A 24,699-nucleotide genomic window follows, 5' to 3' on the forward strand; every position below is an offset into this window, starting at 1 on the left:
CGAATCGGTTTATGTTGAGGAATGGCAAAGTAATATGTCCGGCAAAAAGTTAATGATGTTACAATCACTTCACATGTTGACAACAAATGTTCATGGAAAATGATGAAAGAAGTTGAATGAAATTCTGTCAATTGGTTTGTTTGTATATGTACAAATATGTGGACTTTTTAACAATTAAACGGCAATAACTGTGAAGTTACAAAAGAGATCCTGACGAAATTAAGTGTGCACTACCATATTATGGTGATATAAATTCAATACAAGTTTCATAGTTCTAGGTCAAATATGTCACAACTTAGGAAGCAGAAATAGACATATTTATAGTACCTAATATAGTTAATACTAGAAACTTCTAAGTAACACTCTGGTGTTACTTAAGCAATCTGATTGAAACTTGACAGGCCATTTTTTCCCATAATGGTGAACCTGTTTATGAAGTTTTATCTAAATATTCCAAAACACTTCCTAGATATGGCTCCGGACTGACGGAAAGACGATGCCAAAACAATATCTTTTGGCCTTTGGCGGGGGATAATAAGCACATAAACAAACATCAATACTTTAATCTGGATAGTATCTTCGTAGGCCTAAGATTCTAGCAAAACTTGAATCCAGTGCCAACAATCACAACTAACGTGCGACAACATTACCAATAATTATTGGATTTTTTAGTAAATTATTTACAAAATATAGTGTAGTGTATAAGAGTTTGGTTATAATCTCCATCTATATGAGTAAGCTTTTACAGCGAATTGGTATAGTGTCTGCTTCAGGTATGAAATATTCCAGGTTCGATAACCAGTCAGAGATGACAAATTATCATTCTGTAACAATGGCGCCATCATAAATAATTCACAAGTAGATATGGAACTTCACACAGAACTTCAAACTTCACAAAGTTGAGGAAGAATTTTCAGCCTCTTACAACAGTGTAGTGAAATAAAATATACAGATGTATATGACAGCCTGAAACTGAAATACCATGTCACATGACTTGGAGTGCCACATATTGCTGTATAATGACCCATAACTATTGGAGTATATTTTCAATACAATAGTAATGAGTTATTTAATCTCTGACAATTACCATTAAATTTAAATGCATTTAGCATGAGGTATTTCAGTTGCATTACCTGTCAATTATGTTATCACCTTCAAACTCTTCCTGAACTGTTATACATGTTGTTTCCTTGTTAGTGTTTGCAGCAGTCACATGTTTACTTTGTGGAAGCAGCTGTGAAACTTGATTTGTTGAAGAGGCTGAATGATATAAATTATGATACAGGTTAAATTGAAAATGTGTCACGGATAACATATGTAAAGACATACTTGTTGGTCTGTAATTAATCAATTTTATGTTGTTACCTACTTTTTATACATGCATCTATGTAGTCAAAAGCATACAAAACTATAAATGCAGATGTTTAGTTAACTAATGTCAATCATAGAGAAGTTTGTACAGCAAGACAGACAACTGAACCAAGTGTATAGAAAAACTACCTTGGCATTAACATACCTCCTACTTAAAAAGAGAACCATTGTCCATGTTTCACTGAAATATACTGTCTTAATTTACATAATCACTTCAAAACTCCCATGTAAAAAAAAACTCATCAAATGTATTTACTCTCACTTAAGTCTTACAATCAAATGCCATGCAGTATCACTTGATTTATTAAGACATTCTAGTTTTTGCAACGAGAGTACGCATTTATACCGAGTTTAGCTGTATGTGTATACAGATTGTATTATTTCAAATATAATGACATTGCACACTTCTGTTAATTAACACAAACCTGTTAATCTTACTTCTAAAAATACTACAAGTAGTGATTGTTCATATTCCCAATATAAGTGTTAAGACTGAAAACTACATACAAATATTAACTCACGTATAAGGAAGTCTACACCACCCTCCAGCCCAGTCATTTGAGACTTGTTGTTCAGCAGTAAGTGGTTTATAACAAGCTCTTCTGTTGGGCTTAGGCTAATTGCTGGACCACCCCCAGCCTTTTTGTTATTGTCATACTTTTCTTTTGCTACAAATGAAGATTGAAATAATAACTAGATATATTATTAGCATATTTTAGTGTAAGTTAACTTGACTGAAAATTAAAGGTGAAAGGTTCCACCCAATGCTAATACATGAACAAGATTTCGGCCAATGCAATCCTTAAGTGAAAACATCTTTGGTTCCATTGGTCCACTGCATTTTTAATTGCAATAACTTTTATAGACTTTTAGCTTCATTTGTAGTACTATTATCATTGTTCCATATTCCTTCAACCAAAACAACTATAATAAATTGCAACACCCATAATGCGACAACTAAGAATACATGTTTAACTCATATATATATATATATATATATACACATTTAAATCATGTATAACTAACATTATGTGCCCTGATATGAAAAAAAATCATTATATTGTTATCTTAATTTAATTCTCATAGTATTTACAGGTAGAGTCTTCAAAAATAGTAAATTACAATAGTGAAAGTAAATTTTGACAATAAGAACTTGAAGTTCTCTCAAGTTTTCTCAATGGCTTATACAACAAGAGGGCCAAGATGGCCCTAGGTCGCTCACCTGAGAAACACACCATAACAGTTTAAGCATGTTTGACCTAGTGATGTAATGGAAACAAATATTCTGACCAATTTTCATTAAGACTGGACCAAAAATGTGGTCTCTTAAGTGTAAACAAGTACTTTCTTCAATATGACCTAGTGACCTAGTTTTTGAGCCAAGATGACCTAATTCGAACTTGACCTAGATTTGATTTAGGCAATCATTCTGACCAAATTTCATCAACCTTAATTGAAATACAACCTGTATCGCATACAAAATGTTTTTCTTTGATTTGTCCTAGCGACCTTGTTTTTGACCCAAGATGACCCGTATTCAAACTTGACCTAGATTTCATTAAGGCAATCATTCTGACTCAAAATTCATGAAGATCAATTGAAAAATACAGCTATCACATACACAAGGTTTTTCCTTGATTTGACCTAGTGACCTAGTTTTTGATCCCACATGACGCATTTTCAAACTGCCTAGATTTTATCAATGCAATCATTCTGACAAAATTTCATGAAGATAAGTTGAAAGATACAGCCTGTATCGCATACACAAGGTTTTTCTTTGATTTGACCTAGTGACCTAGTTTTTGACCCCAGATGACCCATTTTCGAACTTGGCATAGATTTTATCAAGATAATCATTTTGGTCAAAATTCATAAAGATCAATTGAAAAATACAGCCTCTATTGCATACACAAGGTTTTTCTTTGATTTAACCTAGTGACCTAGTTTTTGACCCAGATGACCCACTTTCGAACTTGGCCTACATTTCATCAAGGTTATCATTCTGACAAAATTTTATGAAGATCAATTGAACAAGAGGGCCAAGATGGCCCTAGGTCGCTCACCTGAGAAACACTATAACAGTGTAAACATGTTTAACCTAGTGATTTCATGAAAACAAATATTTTGGTCAATTTTCATTAAGATTGGACTAAAAATGTGGTCTCTTGAGTTTAAACAAGTATTTTCTTAGATATAACCTAGTGACCTAGTTTTTGACCCCAGATGACCCATTTTCGAACTCGGCCTAGATTTCATCAAAGCAATCATTCTGACCAATATTCATGAAGATCAATTGAAAAATACAGCCTCTATCGCACACACAAGGTTTTTCTTTGATTTGACATAGTGACCTAGTTTTTGACCCCAGATGACCCATTTTCGAACTCAGCCTAGAATTCATTAAAATTATCATTTTGACTTAATTTCAAGAAGATCTATTGAAAAATACAGCCTCTATGGCATATACAAGTTTTTCCTTTGATTTGACTTAGTGACCTATTTTTTGATCTCAGATGACCCATATTTAAACTTGACCTAGATTTCATCAAGGCAATCACCCTATCCAAAATTCATGAAGATTAATTGAAAAATACAGCCTCTATCGCATACACAAGGTTTTTCCTTGATTTGACCTAGTGACCTAGTTTTTGACCCCAGATGACCCCTTTTCCAACTCGGCCTAGATTTCATCAAGGCAATCATCCTGACAAAAGTTCATGAAGATTAATTGAAAAATACAGCCTCTATCGCATACACAAGGTTTTTCTTAGATTTGACCTAGTGACCTAGTTTTTGACCCCAGATGACCCATTTTCGAACTCGGCCTAGATTTTTATTAAAGTTATCATTTTGACTTAATTTAAGGAAGATCTATTGAAAAATACAGCCTCTATGGCATATACAAGCTTTTCCTTTGATTTGACCTAGTGACCTACTTTTTGATCCCAGATAACCCATATACGAACTTGACCTAGATTTCATCAAGGCAATCATCCTGTCCAAAATTCATGAAGATTAATTGAAAAATACAGCCTCTATCGCATACACAAGGTTTTTCCTTGATTTGACCTAGTGACCTAGTTTTTGACCCCAGCTGACCCCTTTACGAACTCGGCCTAGATTTCATCAAGGAAATCATTCTGACCAATATTCATGAAGATCAGCTGAAAAATACAGCCTCTATTGCATAAACAAGGTTTTTCTTAGATTTGACCTAGTGACCTAGTTTTTGACCCCAGATGACCCCTTTTCAAACTCGGCCTAGATTTCATCAAGGTAATCATTCTGACCAACATTCATGAAGATCAGTTGAAAAATACAGCCTCTATCGCATACACAAGGTTTTTCTTTGATTTGACCTAGTGACCTAGTTTTTGACCCCAGATAACCCATTTTCAAACTCGGCCTAGATTTTTTCAAGGTTATCATTCTGACCAAGTTTCATGAAGATCAGTTGAAAAATACAGCCTGTATCGCATACACAAGCTAAATGTTGACAGACAGACAGACGCCGGACATCGGGCGATCACAGAATGAGTGAGTGAGTGAGTTGGGTTTTACGGCGAACCGACACAAAATGGTCATATATCACCGAGAAGAAGTCATATTGCAAACGCCAACTGTAAAGTCTAAACATTGATGTAAAAATGTAAAGCATACCTAAAAACATCCATGTAAAAATGTAAAGAACACTATGAATAATGTAAAACATATCTAAAAGCATCCATGTAAAAATGTAAAGCATATCTAAAAACAGTAATGTAAAAATGTATGTACGTGTGTGTTAAAATATCAGCTGCAAACATAATAATATTGCAAGATGTAAATAAAAATAAGAAATGTTAGATCTTTTGATATATTCCTATCTGCTTGAAAAACGATAAAATATTTCCGACTGAAACGTTGTCAAATAATTCTCTCAAAGATTGAACGTCATAATATGTACTGCGTTGTGTAGCAAAGTCTACACAGTCGATTAAAATGTGTTTAATAGTTAGCGGTGTTTGACATGGTACACATTCGGGTTGATCTTCTTTATTCAAAAGGTAAGAGTGAGTCAAACGGTTATGACATATTCGACAGCGAGAAAGAACAACTTCCTCCCTTCGAACAGATCTGTTCCCTTGGTGCCATTCCCCTAGAGTAGGTTTGATATCATGAAGTTTATTGAATGAAGCACGGTTCCATGACGATTGCCATTTAGATAAAATGTATTTGTTGATATTGGGCCTAAAATCGGTATGTGGTAATTTCAAATATGATTGTGATAATAAAAGGGATTTCTTTGCTGCAATACCAGCATCCTCGTTTCCTTGAGTACCAACATGACTAGGAATCCAACAAAATATAATAAACTTTTTAAAAGATAGTTCATGAAACCTGAGAAGAATATTTTGAATGAATGGATTTTCCATATTTCGGTTATGAATTGACTGTAAAACAGAAAGCGAGTCGGAAAAGATAATAAATTTGTCTGCACTATTTTTTGATATAAAATTTAGGGCTAAATCAGTAGCTTTGGCCTCGGCTGAAAATATTGTTGCATTATTTGGCAAACGTAATTTTGATTGATGAAGGAGGCTGACAGCAGCACAGCCAACCTTTGATTCATCTCTTGAACCGTCAGTGTAAATTGCAAAATAGTCCTTGTAAGTTGATTTGATTTCATGATATTTGGACTTAAATATTTCAGGGTTTGTTTCAGACTTTCTAAAGGCAATTTTCAAATCGAAAGATCTGCAGGGATATGAAGGGTCCATGGTGGTGTATCTGGAATTGAATTTTCTTTAATACCATCGAATTCAAAGTCAGTTTCATTCATAGAAGATTGTATGCGAAATCCAAACGGTTTGATTTGTTTTGGTTTTTCCTTATATGAATCGGAGTACTTTGGTTTAAAAATAATTTCATGAGCAGGATTGGATTTGTTGGCAGCCACTCTTAAAGCATATTGCAGTGAAAAATTTTCTCGGCGTGTGTAAAGAGATGGTTCGTTTGCTTCAGCATATAAACTTTCAACTGGCGATGTTCGGAATGCACCAAGAGCAATACGAAGACCTTGATTATGTATGGTATCTAACATTTGTAAATAAGATTTTCTTGCGGAACCATAAACAATACAGCCGTAATCTAGCTTAGATCTAATTAAAGCCCTATAAAGTCTTAATAAAACCGTGTGATCGGCTCCCCAATCAGTATTTGAAATTATCTTTAAAAGATTTAATGACGTCAGACATTTAGCTTTCAAGTATTTTATATGCGGTACAAAGCTTTTTATCAAAGATAACACCAAGAAAGTTTGCTTCATCAACAACGGGTATTTTTGTACCATTTAGAAAAAGCTCAGGGTCACAATGATGTTTCCGTAATTGGCAAAAGTGGACACATTGTGTTTTCAATTGGGAAAATTTAAACCCATTTTCCATGGCCCAAGTTTGGACTTTATTCAAACACTGTTGTAATTGGCGTTCAATCGTACGCATATTTTTTTGAACGATAACATATCAAAAAATCGTCAACATATAATGAACAGTCTGTCCCTGGTAACAAACATTTCATAATATTATTAATTTTGATGCTAAAAGGTGTGACAGATACAATTGAACCTTGTGGAACTCCCTGTTCTTGCTCAAAAGAGTCAGAAAGGGTATCACGAACACGAACTTTAAAACTTCGATCAGATAAAAATTGTGATATAAATGTTGGCAGACGACCTTTTAAACCTATGTCGTTAAGATCATTCATAATACCATATTTCCATGTAGTGTCATAAGCTTTTTCTAAATCGAAAAAGACAGACACTAGATGCTCTTTTTTAATAAATGCATCACGAATAAAATTTTCCAGTCGAACAAGATGATCGGTTGTGCTGCGTTGTTTGCGAAAGCCGCTTTGAAAGTTTGTAATTAAACCTTGCGATTCGAGGTACCAAACTAGTCTAGAATTAATCATACATTCCAGAGTTTTACATAAACAACTAGTAAGAGCTATCGGTCTATAATTACTTCGGTTCGTGCTATCTTTTCCGGGTTTTTGTATGGGAATAACAATAGCTTCTCTCCAGGAGTCTGGAAAAATACCAGTTTTCCATGTAATTTTGTAGATTTCAAGGAGAAGGTCTAATGATTCTTGTGGTAAGTGTTTTAAAAGTTGATAATGTATTTAGTCTGGACCAGCTGCAGTATCATGATATTTGTCTAAAGAATCAATTAACTCTGTGATCGAAAAAGGTAATCTTCCTCATTATTTGAATCAAAATTCAGAGGTCACAGAAACTCACCCTGAGCATTGCTCAGGTGAGCTAAAAACATAATCAACACAACTGTTGTGTGAATTATGAAAATAATCAGCATGATGGTCTTGAGGATAAGGAAAATTATCAACAAGACTGTCATGCCGATAGTCTCGACGGCCAAACTTTTTATGAATTTAATTAGCTTACCTCTGCTTTTGACATTTCCAAACATCTTCTTTATTTCTAGTGGTGTACGTAGACATGATGCTTGCCCAGATCTGTGAAATAAGATTGGTGTGAATAAAAAACAATAGAAAATTGTAAGCATAAGTATGTAACTCAGTGAGTCACTTAAAGGTGCTAAATAAAGACAAATAAAACAAGGAGCTGCGTTCAATAAACGCTCGATGCCCCCGGTGGCATCCTTGCCGATTCAAAGCAACCTAAGTCCATAACGAGGTCAAGGTCAAACTGAGGTCAGGTGATGTTTGAGGATGAGGAATGGTCACAGGTTACACCTGTATTAGTATCAATTCATTCTTGTAAGCGGTATTGATGCTAGACGAAACGGTCCCATTTGGTTAACCAAGAGATGGCCCATATAAAGCAACCTAAGTCCAAAATGAGGTCGAGGTCAAGGTCAAACTAAGGTCAGGTGATGTCTGAAGATTAGGAATGGTCACAGGTTACATCTGCATTAGTAGTCATTCTAGTAAGGGGTATTGATGCTAGACGAAACAGTCCCATTTGGTTAACCTCGTACGGACGGACGGATGAACGGACCGACGGACGGAAAGGACAATCACTATACGACTCCTGCATCAGTAGATGCCAGGGGCATAAAAAACACAAATCTTATAAAAGACTACACATTTTGAAATATAATACTAAAACGTTACGATAGCCATGCAATATTCCCTTGAAGTCAAAATGTGCAGAGAAACAAATATTTTTTTTTTTGTATTTTCTTAGATTGACCAGGGGCGGCGAAATCTGATTTTTACTTGCTTGTCCGTTTTTTGTCATTTGCTAATTTTTACTTGTCTATATGATAGTTATATTATAGTAAATTCTGGTCAAATTCCACTTGTCCATACAAGCTTTGGGACAACCTGGGCAATATGGACAATTGAATTTGCCGCCCCTGCTGACATGGGTGGTCTTTTTATCTTACTTTTGTGTTTATCGCTTTTCCGAAATCGTTTGGAAATTCTTCGGGATCATGTGATTTTAAAATTAATTCAAACGAATCTCCGTTTAGATAACATACTAATCCACAATGATAACGGGATTCCCACACAAACTCGAGGACGCGTCCAGTTCATGATAATAGACACAACAATAATTCATATTGCTTGTGCAATATTAATACTTGACAAGTAAATATTAGAAAATGTATTTGTTTTATTTTAACTGTCCAATAAATATACTGCACAACAGCTCAGTCGTATAGAATGCAGATACCAATAGCAAATCAAATGCATAAATGATGTTGTAAACTTACTTATTTCACTTAAAATAGCGTTTTTTCATGGCCACCTTATTATTTCATGTTATCAATCAGCCATTTTGGGTTAGTATAATTTTAAATCGGATACATTAAGGGCGGCGCGCGAAAATATTATAGTAATATGAGGGTCAAAGTTTCTATACTTTAAATTTTATGAGTTGTTTATACTAAATATATTTATCATTATTTATTTATTTATTTTGAAAATTGGCAGACAAACGAAGAATTATATATTCTTAAAAATAGCTCAAAAGGATTTTAAAAACTATACTTTCAATTGTATGCTTTGACTTTGCCTGTCACTTTAGATTTCCGCGAATATAGAATCGGGCGAAATCAACGTCCGTATACATTTTATTTTTATTTCGTTTTCGCTATTTTAAGTGAAATAAGTAAGTTTACAACATCATTTATGCATGTCTTAACATATAATTGATGCCTCTCAAATATCCGTAATCCTCGTCTAGTCCAGCTAACTTCACGCGATCCTAGGAAATACTGAGATATTTTTTTCATATATGGGCAATATCCCCACTCGCGTCAAACACTCGAAAGACCAAAATAGCTGAAGCAACTTCTGATGAAATTTTCATCGCTGCCGACGCTTTACATACTATAGATTTAAATGTTGATTATTTCACAAATTGGCCATAAATTAAAATATAACTTACATGTATCGAAAGGGCGCGCGGTCGGGATTCAATTCCTTATTAATCTATCGTTGAAATTATCAAATAATATCAATTACGAATTTTCTGGTGATTTTAACCTTTGTATGTATTGTACACTTTCAGCGTTTACCGTGTGTTTACACACTATATAAAACCAATAACTTTACATGACTGTGTACTGTGATTTAACTTCCATTACTTTGGTCCTTCAAAGTTTTGACGTTTAGATTGTCCGTCACAAATATAAAACAATCTGAATGTTGAATTAGTTTTACTAATCCTAGTCTATCCTCAAAGGGTTGTCTAGGAATACGGTCAGAACTTCCATAATCCTAGAATCAGAGGCTAGGATTACGGTACCGTAATCTTAGCCACTGCCTTCAGATTTTACCATTTTACTCATTCACAAAAAAATATGATGAGTAAATACTCATAGGCTAAATAAATTATCTAGAGCCCTGGCACAGTCTGGTCAGGATACATGCTGTTCGCTTTCTAAGTCTTTTGCAATTAGAAAATCCATTGGCAAACAGCATGAATCCTGCTTGTAGTAAACGCACTATGTTGGTTTTCCCGTGACACGGTTCATATACTGCTTTTTAGTTAATAATAATGAGAAAAATATGACAGCAATATTTAGAAATCATCACCTGTCTTTTGTAAACACCAGTCTCAGTATTCTTGCAATATGTGCGAGCGATAAAACCAATTACTTTACAAGAATATATTGTGATTTATCCTCCATTATTTTGGTCCTTAGAAGCTTTGACGGTTACACAAATATAATCTCAATATATATATATGTCTAGTACATCTCCCATTTAGTCAAACCCATCAAGAGACAAAGAAGTTCCAACAAACGGAAACTATATGCTATGTAATCACACGATAAAACACTATTCCTCGCTGAACATTGTTTTGATGCTTTTTCACATGTTTATCGGTTGAAAAATGTACACGGGAAATTACGTCACCATCCATAATATCTAATCCAGAGACGATTGAAGCTGTTCCCCGTCGTCCCGTAACTATTTCGATCGATATGATCTCACGTAGGATTCATCTAGTTGTTTCGTGAAAATTTTAAAATTTGCAAATGTATCTTATACATCTTTTACAGAAATAGCTAGCTTGAATTTTCAGAATTGTGTCTACTCTGTACTCACGCATTCAACTGGTCGGCGATGTCTTGCCAGGCCCTTTCTTTCTCTTTCGCCCCTTGAGAGGCACCTCGAAACTTTCCAAAAAGAATGTCTGATTGACATAAAATCAATTCAACTGCGAGCGATCGCTCTCCTTCGCCCTTGTTGGCAGATCGTTTTTGTACCACTTTCTCCATCGGGCAGCCGATAACGATGTATGACAGCGATTCGCGGATTTTATAAGTTTTCTTTCTTCTATCGCGCGAGCTCGGAAGAGTTACCGTAAATGTAGCTTATATCAATACGAATATTAAAATATTTGAGTCGAAAGTTTTCACTCAACTGAGCAATAACTTAAGACTTTTTGTGAAACGCTCTAAAACATAATCACTCAGCTGAGTCGTTTAACAGACTTAAGTTAAAACTTGAGTTAAAATATGAGTAAAAACTTTTTTTGTGAAACCGGGGCCAGCATTTTAAAATACAGTGTTTATAGCTTTGATGGTAATTATATTAAAATGGATGTGTTAAGGTATAGGTTTCTTTTAGTGAAACACTTTTGTTAAGTGAAACAATTTTGTTCTGTACTAGAAATACTATTAAAGGCTCATGCTGACTTTAAGGTAAAGTGGTATGATACTACAAATTTATATTTAGTCGTTGCTATTTTAGGAAAAGTCCGCGGCTTTGTTCTTTGCAAAGAATGTGAAAAGAGAAGAGTGGTGTATTCCTTAAGCTTACCAGAGCACAGGAGCATCTTATGATTAGAGTCCATGAGGAGCTTCTATACATTTGTGGGAACACACTATTTCCTGGTGGACCAATGCAAGATGTCTTACTTGTGAAAGACGGCCTGAATTGTTATTTTCCAATTGAAACTTCTTACTACGCAGGTTTACAATCATGTAGTTTTAAGTATAAGTTAATCCCACATCTTAAACTACTAATCTGTGTTTTTGTTTTGTTTAAACTTATCTATTTTAAATCGACTGTGAATCAAGTTCTTACAATTTATATTAAACCTGCTCGGTGACTGCTTCCTGTGTTTCCTACCAGTACTCGCGCCTATTTAGGGTTTGCAGAAGCTGTTGAAGAAACTAACCTCTGGCTGAATTTGAACCCACAACCTCTGGATCCAGCAGCACTCTACCCCTCGACCATGACAGTGCCTCAGTGCTGTTTTAGTTTAGGTGATACCCTTCCATAGATAGACAGGAGGGTGGAAAATGAAATACTACTGAAGAAGACTCGATAATAGTATAAAGCTTACCAAGAAAGTGAGCATTAACTGACCAAAATATTGTTAAAAGCGGAGTAAAACCTAACAAACAAATCAATATTCAATGATCATGAGTGACCAGGAACTATAAACAGATGACTTCAAAATGTATGGCGTAAAAAGATTTTAGCAACAAATTCGTAGTAGATTTCAAATAATGACACAAGACCGTTATCCTGAACTAACTTATTGGAGCTTTCACACAGAATTTCATTTAATATGCTTAATTGTAGTGCTGCTTTGCATATTTTCAGGAATAACACAGACCTTCGATGAGATTTGCTACTATTGTAAAGATCTGGACATTCTCAGGAACGGCGAGATCTCGCAACTGAAGGAAGAATTTAGTATTGTCAGGCCAATATGTCCTACCTGCTTTAACATCAAACATTTTGAAACCTGCAACTAGAAATGCTAGAAGAACAAAAAAGCAAAAGACAAAATGAAATATTAATTATAGGGATAAAAGAAGATTTATGTGTATTTTATATACATCTGCAGAAACTTGATGGTTAATGCCCTGGCCCGCAACTGACTTTAATATGTAAAGACAAAGTCCATATTGTATATGTTTCATACGAGTATGATATATCATTAAAGCTGAAATTATAACTGCGTTATAGTTAATGTTGCAGTTAAGCATCTGGAATGTTATTTTGCAATATTAGACAATATTTTGTATTTTGTTCTTATTAATGTTAGATGGTAAAGTGTATTTTTTATTGCTGATATCTTACTAAGTCGAAGAAAATAAAATGTGAGACAAAAACTAGCACGATTTGTACAAGCCTCTTGAATTAAAATACAAGAACAATAAGACCAATAAAAATGTATATTTCGAAGATGTTGGTGATAACTGAGCATAGGGTACACCAGGTTAGCTTTTGTGATCAACCACTGTATGTGCTCTGGCTTTCAGTATTTGGCTTGTGAACAGGGATGTGGCTATAGTTTGATTCAATATAAATCATCATTTCATTTGGTGAAAGTGTTGCCTTGTTGGTTGTTTCAGTTCAGGTTGAACAGGGCTGCGTTTGAGATTTTGCAAAAGCACTTTACAAATGAGGACACTTTTCTCCCTCCTCCTGTACTACCTTTTTTTCAAAAAAATCGGTAAAACTAATATTAAAAAAAAATAGCCTAATGTGTATAATGGAGTTTGACTGGGCGTAAGATTTCAGTATTTTGGGGTAAACTTCCGGTCTAAACGAGACTCAAACATTTTACAAGCAGCATATGTACTATAAATCATCATATACTTCTGTGTTGATGGTAATATGACCAACTGTTAAGGCTTTAGTGCAATTTTCAAGAGAAAAATACTCGGCTTGAAATGTGACTGTGGCGATGCCTTAATGATCAGTAAAAGTTTGAGTTAAACATGGTTGTTTCTGAATATTTCAAAATATATCTATTTAGATACACATTATGTCACTTAAAAGCGGAAAATGCATTACAGAATCAGATGCTAAAATGATTGCAAGACTTGAAATACCTGTAAGTCACTTGCAGTTTCGATAAAGCACTTTTTACCAGTTGCATAGTAAAGAATTGTACTATTAGGACCTGTTACAAAGTTTGAAAAGCCCTTTCCTTCTTATTGAACAATATTTACGTCAGGTTTGGGAATGCAGTTTTCAGACAAGTAATTAGTATTCCAATGGGAACAAATTGTGCATCCCTTGTCGCTTTTTTGTTTTTATATTGTTATGAAAGAGATTTTATGTTGGGCTTTTCTCCAGATACACAGGCAGACATTATTACTGCATTTAACGTTATAATACTGTTAAAAATCACCGTTAAAATAAAGCCAATAACTTTGTAGATTTGTAGAAGACAGTCTAATGAACAAATTCGCCCGTTAGTTAGACTTGGATGGCCAAATATTGTTGAGATACGAATGGATATAAAACCATGAAATATTTAATGACCAGCTGGTCGCTAATTCACTCGCCAGGCTTCGCCGAATTCCGTAAACCAACGAAGACAGTGTCACGTGACAAAAATTTAAATACGTCGAAAACAACAATGGCTGATCGGCCGTGATAGGATTTTGTGTAAAGACGGCGGATAAATGCAGAAATTTACAAATATTTTGCTTTTCGATGCCATTTCTACAAACAATGCATTAATGTTATAAAATATAGCCTGTTGTTAAATAAAAGGAAAGGCAGTTTACCAGAAAATGCGATACGAATGTGCTAGACATGTTGTTGTTTTGTTTCATAAAATAGATTAGCGTGGCTCTTTGTACGGTCCCGTACGAACAATCATTTAGCGTGGCTCGTATTACGGTCCTGTACGTTTCACAATCAATTTGTCTACATCTGCACAGTAGGCCCTAGCTAAAAGTTCAGCTCAAAGATGTTTATATAATATGCTGTTACGGATCTTGAGCTAAAATGAATCCCGTACTGACACCTAACACCTTCTTTTCAGAAGTCTGTCATGCTATAATTTTATCAAATGCAATGCACTCACCTTTTACTATACAATATTTCTAATCAATTTTCCTTTTGATCTGGCATAAATAATCCATGCAACATAATTTGAACACAAGTTTCAAATTGGTACCCCTGTCTGCAATATTTTTATCCGTCATTGCAGTTGTCACCTGATCAGGGTACTCTTCATTTTGAAAAACCAATAGGCTGCAGAGAATCGTTATTTATTGACATTTTCTGAGAAATTGTATGTTGTTTTATAGATTTTTATGTGATTATATTAAATTCATAAATAGGTAAAATTTTGATACTGATTTTCAAGAATAACCACGTGCTCTGAACTGTTGCATGACATCATAAGTTTCTCTAGAGAGACTGTGCGAGATGTTGCGGTTTGATACTGGTTAGTTAAAAAAATGGGGTTTCACCATAACTAAATGAATGCGACCATCAGAAAATAAAAACAGTGTCAGTTAAGTTATGCTAGCCAGAACTATATAGTCCCCATTGTCAATGACTGACAGTGACTGGGAGGCGACTGTCTGGTCGACACTGATGATTAAGCCTTCATTGAAAACACAAATTAGTGTACAATATTAAAATCAGCACTATTATATTACAAGTTACAGGTTAAAAGATGATAAAACAGATATTTCAGGATATTCACAGCAGCGTTGTTTGTGCCGTGTGGCGGCCGTAAAAAGTCTCCCCGTACATTCAATCAGGGCTGTTATATTTCGATCTTCTCAGATCGTTCAGCACGACTTTAATGTCGTGTTATTGGTACTGTTTAGTTTCTCAACATGACCATTTTGGCCTGGGTGGCTCCAATACTCCCGCTTTCATAGCCTTGGGTATTGTTTAATCACCCCTTGGATATGGTGCCTGCTCTTTAATTTTGTCTTTTGACAGTTCATGTGATACGCAGGCTCCATAACCTCAGTTCCCCTTCCTAAATTCCAGTTTGTTTAGTTCTGCCCATTTTTTTCTCGTTTGGGGCAAACCCTTTATTTTAGCTGGGGACCAAACGCCGCTCTACGTGTAATTACACGCCTCAACACGTGTATCATTGAAGGTTCCATGTTTACCGCCGTTTGAATACATCTGCGGATGTCTCTAAATTGCTTTTTGTACTTTTAGCATGTGTAAATGTTGAGTTCTGCTCAACCCGGGGCTAGAGGGCGTGGACGGTAGCATGCATTTCCACTACCGTCCATGAACAGGCTCAATCAAACCGAGCCTGCAACATTTTCATTTTTGTCGTGTTGAGCGACCTGTGAAGTTTCCACTTTTCTATATTTGAACAATCTAGGCCACTCCTGAACTCATTAAGAGTAACACTAGATTTAACATGATGTGGTAGGTTGTTTCTGTTTCAGAGTCTAATGGTTTTTGGGGAAAAATTGGGTTCTTGTGATAATGGGTGCGAGAGAAGGGAATATAAAAGTGAAGGTCCTGAGAGTCTAGTCGGTACTGGTGATCTACAAAAAAACAATGGAATGACGGATTTTATAAAAAAGAATCAGGGATGTAAGGATGTGAAATTTGTCCTTGTTTCTAAAGTTTGCCAGTACAGTTAACATTTCTGTGATGCTTCATCTACAGACATACTTGATTTGAATGTATCTGGCGGCAGCCTTTCGTAATCTTTCAGTTCCATATGTTAGAGATTGTTGAATGCCAAACAGCTGAGCAATATTCCAATTATGGTTGAACACGTTTTATACGGAGTTTCTTAAATTTGTACATTTATCATTTGTTTGATCATTTCTTTTCATGTATTTTAGGGTCTTGTTTGTCTTTTTTGTGATCTAACACTGCTGGTTCGCCTAAATATTAAGCATTTTTATAGTTTTCAATTCATGGATATGTAGCTTATAGCGAAAAGCAATGTTTTTTTTATTTCTTTTTATATACCCTAATCACTTCGCAGTATCGGAATTCAACTCCTTTGACCGGGTCTTTTTCCAAAGCTCTAATTTATGGAGGTACTGCTAGAGAGTCTCACAATCATGCATGATATTTATAGTGAGATAAACTACTGTATCATCAACAACGAGTCTTACGGTGCTTTTAAGTGAGCCCGGCAGGTGACGGACATGTTAAGAAATTTAGGCAAGGCCTAAGGACATACCCTTGCCGTACCCTTGATACCAAATGTGGCATATCTGACTGAAGACCTTTTGTGTTCGTATTGTATTCAAAGGAAATATTTAACCCACATGGATGTTTTTCTATATATACCTAATTGAAATAGCTTGTAACCAGACGATTGTGATCGACTTTAAATTTAGAATTAAAAATTACAGGGTGTCTTCAGTCAGTACATACGATTTTTCCACTATTTATACGACATTACCTCATAACTTATTAAAGGAAAAACTTACTGTCCTTATTCAAAAAACTTTTGCCAGGGAAAATGCTACTTTCCTCGCCTGCAATTTCGATAAAGCATTTTTTACTAGTTGCATTGTAAAGAATTTTACTATGTGGACCTGTGACGAAGTTTGTAAAGCCCTATCCTTTTTATTGAACAATATTTACGTCAGGTTTGGGAATGCAGTTTTCAGACAAGTAATTGGTATTCCCATGGGAACAAATTGTGCACCCCTTGTTGCAGATCTGTTTTTATATTGTTATGAAAGAGATGTTATGTTGAGCCTTTCTCAAGATACACAGGCAGACATTACAACTGCATTTAATAATACATCACGCTATCTGGATGATATACTTAATATGGATAATCCGTTTTTTGATCAGTTAGTGGAAAATATATATCCCAGGGAGCTGCAGTTAAATAAAACTAACAACTCGATAATACTACTTCATTTCTAGATTTACATCTCTCTATTTACGAAAATTTCATACATACCAAACTTTATGACAAGAGGGATGATTTTAATTTCAGTATTGTAAATTTCCCCCATTTGGATGGAGATGTACCCCAGGCTACATCTTATGGGGTATATATTTCTCAGTTAATTCGGTTTGCAAGAGCGTGTAGTCATGTTGAAGATTTTAATGAACGTAACTTTTTTATTACAAATAAGCTTCTTCAGCAGGGCTACCGTTATTATAAATTACGTAAATACTTTTCTAAATTTTACTATCGTAATTCAGATTTGGTTTTAAAATACAATATCAATTTAAAATCACTTCTGCGGGAAGGTATATCAAAACCCGCCTTTCATCGGGATGTGGTTTACAAACTTCGTAAGATTTTGGGTCATGGCAATTTTTCATTTGTATTTAGTAAAGTAATTAAACGTTTTATGAAAAGAGGTTATGACCCAACTGTTTTGAGACACACCGCATGTTTGGTGTTCAACCCTTTTACAGTTGGACGCTACGCTTTCCTCTTTGATTGTGTCTGACGGATCAGGTGGAGGACTCTATGATTAGTAGTTCTTAAATCCCACCAGGACTGAGTTATTTTGATTTCCGTCTTCTGGCCTGTTTCGTCGGGCCCTTAAGGGTGTTTTCCTTGTTGCTCCGTCTTCTGCAAAGGTATTGAGTACATGCGTTTTAGGTTCTTATGGATTGCATTTTTATATTATATTTACAAGGGCATCTTTGTGTTTTACATAACATACCTTCTGTTGCCCTTTTCACCTGGCGGGGATTACTTTTATTTACACTGTCTTGTGACTTTGGAACATGGTGGGGGTAAGAGTGAGGTTAGGTGCACCATAAACCAGTTTAAACTACCCAGTGGTGGTTTTGCCACTGACCGTTCCAAGGCGGTGCCCCACTGTGTTCCTGTATTTGTTTGTTTTGTCCATTTATGTTTCATTTTTTGTGTTGTGTGCGAGGGTTGTTCGTGTGTGTCTTTGGGGAGACTGCGTGTTTTGAACGTGGCTTTTCCTGTTGGATATTCTTCCTTGTTTTTTTTTTTTGTCAAACGATTTGATAAAGTCCATTACTATTAAGTCTATTTACAAGCTTCAAGGTAATCAAAAATTCTTGACTAAAATTTAATAAAAATTCAGATTCACAACTGTGCTTTGAGCGGAAGCCATGTTGGAAGGAATTAAGCAAATTTTATTATCTAGATGATTAATAATATTTGATACTAAAACATGCCCCATCACTTGAAATTAAGCAATTGCAAGTAAGAGAATAGGTTTGTGATTGCTGGCTTTGCTTCGTGAGCCCTTTATGTATACAGGGACAACGATAGCCGTCCTCCAATCTTGTAGAACACTGCTGGTACCAAGTGAAGACATGTAAATGTTAGTCTCATTTTTATAGAGGAGCAGTGTTTAAGGTGTGGGCGGACATTTTGTTGTAAGCTTTTTTTTTTTGTTTTGTTTATTCCCCTTCTGATGAATCTAAGTAAATTCTTTGCTTTTGATGTGATGTTATCAACATAATATATATTCTGACCAAATGAGATACATTGTGTATATGTATTTACTTAGTGTGACGCTCAGATATTTAGCAGCGTGGGAGAGAGAGAGAGAGAAGACTTATTATTGTCAATAATTAGTTCCAGTCTTATCAACTAAATCTTTCAAATATGAAAGAAAAAGTAAGCATATGACATGATATTCAAACCATGATGTGAACTTTTATAGATGACATTTTTATTTTTCACACTTATTGCATATGTGCCATACGATGACAACAATATTGCATGCAGACATAAAATTAGCCTTTTTCTATATTCGAAATCATTTCCTTTTTATGTGCGACTGAAAATTAAAGAAAAGTAAAGAAATCGGTTGAAAACATATCAGTTGAATGACTTCAGTACAATGTAATACAAAACTGCCGTACGAATAACCACCTGCGGTTTATTTCACTATTCATACGGGACCGTACGATTAGCCACTTCCTTTAGCGTAGTCACGGACGTATCCGAATGATGGCGGTTGTGTCACTGAAACCGAAAGTAACATTTTTTTTATATCCGTCTCCATCGGTGGAATCTATCAATTTACAAGTAAATTTATCCAGCCAATTTCTTCGTTAAGGGTTGTTTTATGCGTTGCTGTAGACAAATGACCTTCCTATAACTTTCGCTACGTTATCTTAGCTGGCCAGTATTGTAACTTTAATAGTACATCACGCTATCTAGATGATATACTTGATATGGATAAACCGTTTTTTTGCTCAGTTGGTGGATACTTTTTATCTCCGGGAGATGCATTTAAGTAAATAAGTAAAACTAACTACTCGGACACACATGCTTCATTTCTAGATTTAAATCTCTCTATTTACGACAATTTTATACATACCAAAACTTATGACAAGAGGGATGATTTTATTTTAATATAGTAATTTTCCCCTTTGAAATGGGTATGTACCCCAGGCTACATCTTATGGGATATATTGTATTCTCGTTTAGGGCAAACCCATAATTTTCACTGGGGACATGCTAGTGTTCCGTGTGCATCGCCGTATGAACACATCTGTGGATGTATCTAAATTGTTTTTGTACTTGTATAGTCCGTTTTATTTGACCTGGCGGGGTGGAGTTAATCTCTGACATATGCAAATAATGTAAATCTCAAAAAAGGAGCAAAATAGGTAGAGCAATATAATTGTTTCATTCTGTAGTCTTCGGTAACCAACGAGTAAAATTCAACGCTACATTGGTTACATGCACAAAAATGTTGTGGACCGTCGCGAAACCACGCCCCGCCAGGTTATATAAAATGCACTTTAGCTGTGTAAATGTTCTGCTCAACCCGGCTCCTCTAGAGGGCGTGGACGGCAGCATCCATTTCCTTTACCGTCCATGAACAGGCCCAATCAAACCGTGCTTGCAACACTCGTTTTTGGCGTGTTGAGCTACCTTTGGAGTTTTCATTATGTAATAAGTAAATAATCCCTATTGTTTTAGGGTCAATAAGTCAAAGATCAAGGTCACAGGGGACTGAATTTTGAAAACGGTTTCTGATAATTGCTACAAATGCTCTGCGCATGGGAATTGGCAAAGTAAACTGTAACAGTGTGTTTGTTTATGGGGCGTTCTATAAGTCACTGATTCTTTTGGCAACAAATCGGACGCATTGGTCGTGATGCACTTCGCTAGAATTAATATCAGATTATGAATATGTAAAAATGATTTTCAAAACAAAAACGCTGTAGACGCATGGCTGCAAGTTCGGAATTTCTAACGATGAAGGAAAATAAGGTGTCGCAAAAAGAAATAGACAATCATTTGAACTGGGATTTCTGTGAGAAATCGTGCACATGCGGTAAATGTTCTATCAACGTCACTCGAAACATTGTTAACGTCAAATAACAGTGACATGGAAGATGGAAAACTTAACTGATAATAGCAATACAATTTCATAAGAATATTCGGATCTGGAATATGATTTCAGTTTCTTGAAGTTGGAGGAACTGTTAATATACTGAAATAGAAAATGGAAACTTCACAGGTCGCACAACACGACAAAACCGAAAATGTTGCAGGTTCGGTTTGATTGAGCCTGTTCATGGACGGTAGTGGAAATGCATGCTACCGTCCACGCCCTCTAGCCCATGGTTGGGCAAAAATTCAACATTTACACATGCTGAAAGTAGAGACATTCGCATGTGTTCAGATGGCGGTGCACATGGAACCTTCAATGATGTTTTGTTTGTTTGTTTTGGGTTTAAAGCCGTTTTTTAACAGTGTGTGTTCGGGTTTAACGTCTTTTCTGTAAAATACATGAAAACGTATGATTTCTTTGTTTGTTTTGGGTTTAACGCCATTTTCAACAGTATTTCAGTCATGACGAGATGTATATGTAAAACAAAAGTAATAAAATATCGGCCTACGCATCAGTTATTTACGACTCAAAATTGTTCATACATTTTGAAAAATAATGATATTCTTACTTTAGCTTGGAGGTCAGTCCTTTTAAAAACATATGATTATTCTGTTCTTCAGAAATAAATGGAACAGCGAATCATCTGAAAATAATTTACATATTTAAGGTTATTAATTTTCTAGAATGCTAAAAATTACAATAAAGATATACATGTCTGTGTAAATTTATATTTTCTTCATTCCTTTGGCAAGGAGCTATGTTATAACATCCATTGTAAAAAAAACAAAAAACGTTACACTGAATAATTATTTAATAAGTATTCCTTTTAAGTTGGTTTGAGTGTGTGTGTGTGTGTGTGTGGTGCACGCGTTTGCGTGCTGGGGGGGGGGGGGGGGGGGGTTCGTTTTGAGGAGGCTGCGCTTTTGGTGCGTGGCATTCCCTGTTTGATATTTTTCTTTGTTTTTTTACAAATGCTTGTTCCTTCTGAAAGGAAATATTGGTTTGGGTCTTACAATCATTTCTGACAAGCCTTTGTAATAATTTGAAGTGCTTATTTGCTTGGACAAGTCTTCTACAAACTAATTTACGATCATGATGATCAGTAAAAGCGTCAATACTATGCAAATTGGCTACAGCTTTCTTAACATTTTCTCAGTATGATAGCAGTTTATGATCACCTTTTTTGCCATCAACTTCACAAATATCATTTACATGTTTCACAGTATTGATTAAATGCAAAAGTACTTTTGAATGCTCAATAATGCTTTCTTTTGTTTGGAATCATGAACAAGTGTTTCAACATTTTCGCTTATGTCGTGTTGGTTTTCCACTTTTTTATTTCCGTGTCCCTGTTTAAAATTTCAAACTATGTGCATGTTTAGTTTAGTCTGATGAACAGGCCGAGTTCCAGACACCATTGTAGAGAAATGAACACCACAACTAAATATTTGTTTTTGTGGGTTTGATGATATTTTGGGCTTCATATTTTGCACTTCTTAATAACCCTATAACCATCTCCAATATCAACAGCTGAATCTAATTTTTTATGCAAAGCAGTCAGTCTGTTTTGTTGGCATTTTGCTTAGGTAGTTCAAATCCATGATTATTTGTTAATGAGCTTTTAGAAAATCAACAAACGAGTATGAGCTGTTACAGAAATGATATTTCAATCTATCATTTTCAAACGACCTGATCCAGTAATTTTCCCCGTAGTCTGCATTTGTTAGGACTTTTCTTAACTCCATAAACATATCATCTTCAAAAAGCTTTGTTCACTAGACTTCTGCATACAGAAATAATCCAGTCTATTTTGCACTCGTTAGGCCACCCATCAGTCCTGAGGCAAACGTATTTCAGATTCGGCACTATTGAGACAAAGTTTCTTAAAAAAAAACCACATCACACAGCGTCAGACAGTGGGTAATAAAGATGCTTGTAACCTCTAACATTCCTTGCATTTAACAAGTTTCTGTAGTAATATATTGTTCCTCCGTGTTGTTTGTCGTTCTATGAATAGGCTAGATGGCGTGGACGGTAGCATGCATTTCCACTACCGTCCATGAACAGGCTCGATCAAACCGAGCCTGCAACATTTTCGTTTTTGTCATGTTGAGAAACCTGTGAAGTTTCCACTTTTCTCTATTTTAAACAATTAACATTTAACATGAACAATTACAACTATGTCAACATCTGAACCTTAAAACATAAAGGCAGTGGCACTGACTCTATATGATTTTCTTTAAAGAACGATAAATGTCAGAAAATAAAACTCTTTAAAAATCAAATTATGCTGACTACAGTTAAAATGATGTAAACTATCCATTAATGGTATATAAAGGGTGAAAACAAGGAATCAAACCGAGACTGCAACATTTTCGTTTTTGTCGTGTTGAGCGACCTGTGAAGTTTCCACTTTTTTATTATATCGAAATGGGAAAGGCACCTTCTAGAAACCGCAGTCTCCCCAAACGTAAACCCAGCACGCGGACGCACAAACAACCATCACACATGTACACACAAGGATAAAACAAAGAAATAAAGGAACATGGTGGGGCACCGCCTTAGAACGGTCAGTGGCAAAACCACCTCTTTGGAGCTTAGACCGGTTTATGCTACACCGTCCAGTGGGGTCCACAGTTGCATGGACAAGCATTGTGACAGACATATGGACTTACAGACAAAACTATATTAATATATATATCTCCCATTACATGTGGGAGACATAGTGAGCAAATCTAAAAGTCTCACCTGTAGGAAATTCATCATGACCGCCTCGGTAGCCTAGTGGTAGAGCGTCCGCTTCGAGTGCGGGAGGTCGTGGGTTCGATCCCTGGCCGCGTAATACCAAAGACGTAAAAAATGGTACTAGCAGCTTCCTCGCTTGGCGCTCAGCATTTAGAGGATAGTACTAGGACTGGTCAGCCCGGTGCCAATATAATGTGACTGGGTAGGGTATCATGTCATGTGTCTACGGCGTGATATTCCAGTGAGGCAGCACTATAAAGTTGGGCATTGCGCTCACTGCTACAAGTAGACACCGTCGTTCATACGACTGAAAAACTGTTGAAAAAGACGTTAAACCCGAACACCACACACACAGTAATGAAAAAGTTACAATACAAGCTATTTATAGTAACAACAAAGGGAAATAATTCTAAAGAAGGGACCTGCGCATGACACTTCGTCTCATGATGGTGTACAATTGTGCCAAATTACATCAAAATCCCTCCATGCATGAAGAAGAAATGCTTCAGACAAAGTCATTCTTGTATCTGACTTTTGGCCTCTAAGTGTGACCTTGACCTTAGACCTAGGGACCTGGTTCTTGCGCAAGACACTCCATCTCGTGGTGTTGAACATTTGTGCCAAGTTATGTCAAAATCCCTCCATGCTTGAAGAAGAAATGCTCCGGACAAAGTTTTCATTCTTGTATCCTTTGACCTCTAAGTGTGACCTTGACCTTAGATCTAGGGACCTGGTTCTTGCGCTTGACCCTCCGTCTCATGATGGTGAACAATTGTGCCAAGTTAAATCAAAATCCCTCCATGCATGAAGAAGATATGCTCCGGACAAAGTCATTCTTGAATTTGACCTTTGATCTCTAAATGTGACCTTGACCTTAGACCTAGGGAGCTGGTTCTTGCGCTTGACCCTCCGTCTCATGATGGTGAACAACTGTGCCAAGTTTCAACAAAATCCCTCCAAGCATGAAGAAGATATGCTCCGGACAAAGTCGGCGCCCGCCCGCCAGGGGCCTTCCCACAATACGTCCCGTTTTTCA

The 24,699-nt window shown here is 35.8% G+C and overlaps 1 protein-coding gene across 2 annotated transcripts; it reads right to left on the reverse strand.

The window, feature by feature from the left end:
* Window positions 1-1,020: 1,020 nt before the first annotated feature.
* Window positions 1,021-10,717, reverse strand: LOC128549716 (uncharacterized). Of its 2 annotated transcripts, XM_053527113.1 has the most exons (4): window positions 10,438-10,717; window positions 7,814-7,884; window positions 1,893-2,039; window positions 1,021-1,260 (listed from the first exon to the last, which is right to left on the reverse strand). In XM_053527113.1, the coding sequence occupies exons 2-4, from the start codon at window positions 7,836-7,838 to the stop codon at window positions 1,130-1,132; spliced, it is 303 nt and encodes a 100-aa protein (XP_053383088.1). In that variant the 5' UTR covers window positions 7,839-7,884; window positions 10,438-10,717; the 3' UTR covers window positions 1,021-1,129. The 2 variants fall into 2 exon arrangements, with proteins under 2 accessions (XP_053383088.1, XP_053383087.1); XM_053527112.1 differs by lacking the exon at window positions 10,438-10,717 and having other exon boundaries at window positions 7,814-8,558.
* Between the last annotated feature and the right edge of the window lie 13,982 nt (window positions 10,718-24,699).

Source organism: Mercenaria mercenaria, chromosome 16 (genome assembly GCF_021730395.1).
Source record: "Mercenaria mercenaria strain notata chromosome 16, MADL_Memer_1, whole genome shotgun sequence".
Taxonomy (NCBI): domain Eukaryota; kingdom Metazoa; phylum Mollusca; class Bivalvia; order Venerida; family Veneridae; genus Mercenaria; species Mercenaria mercenaria.

Coding starts and splice junctions, on each gene's coding strand:
- LOC128549716 (XM_053527112.1), bottom strand. CDS start 7,934: ATGCTTACAATTTTCTATTGTTTTTTATTCACACCAATCTTATTTCAC. Junction 2,040..7,813: donor TGGAAATGTCAAAAGCAGAG/GTAAGCTAATTA, acceptor CTTCATTTGTAG/CAAAAGAAAAGTATGACAAT. Junction 1,261..1,892: donor TGGTGTAGACTTCCTTATAC/GTGAGTTAATAT, acceptor TATATCATTCAG/CCTCTTCAACAAATCAAGTT.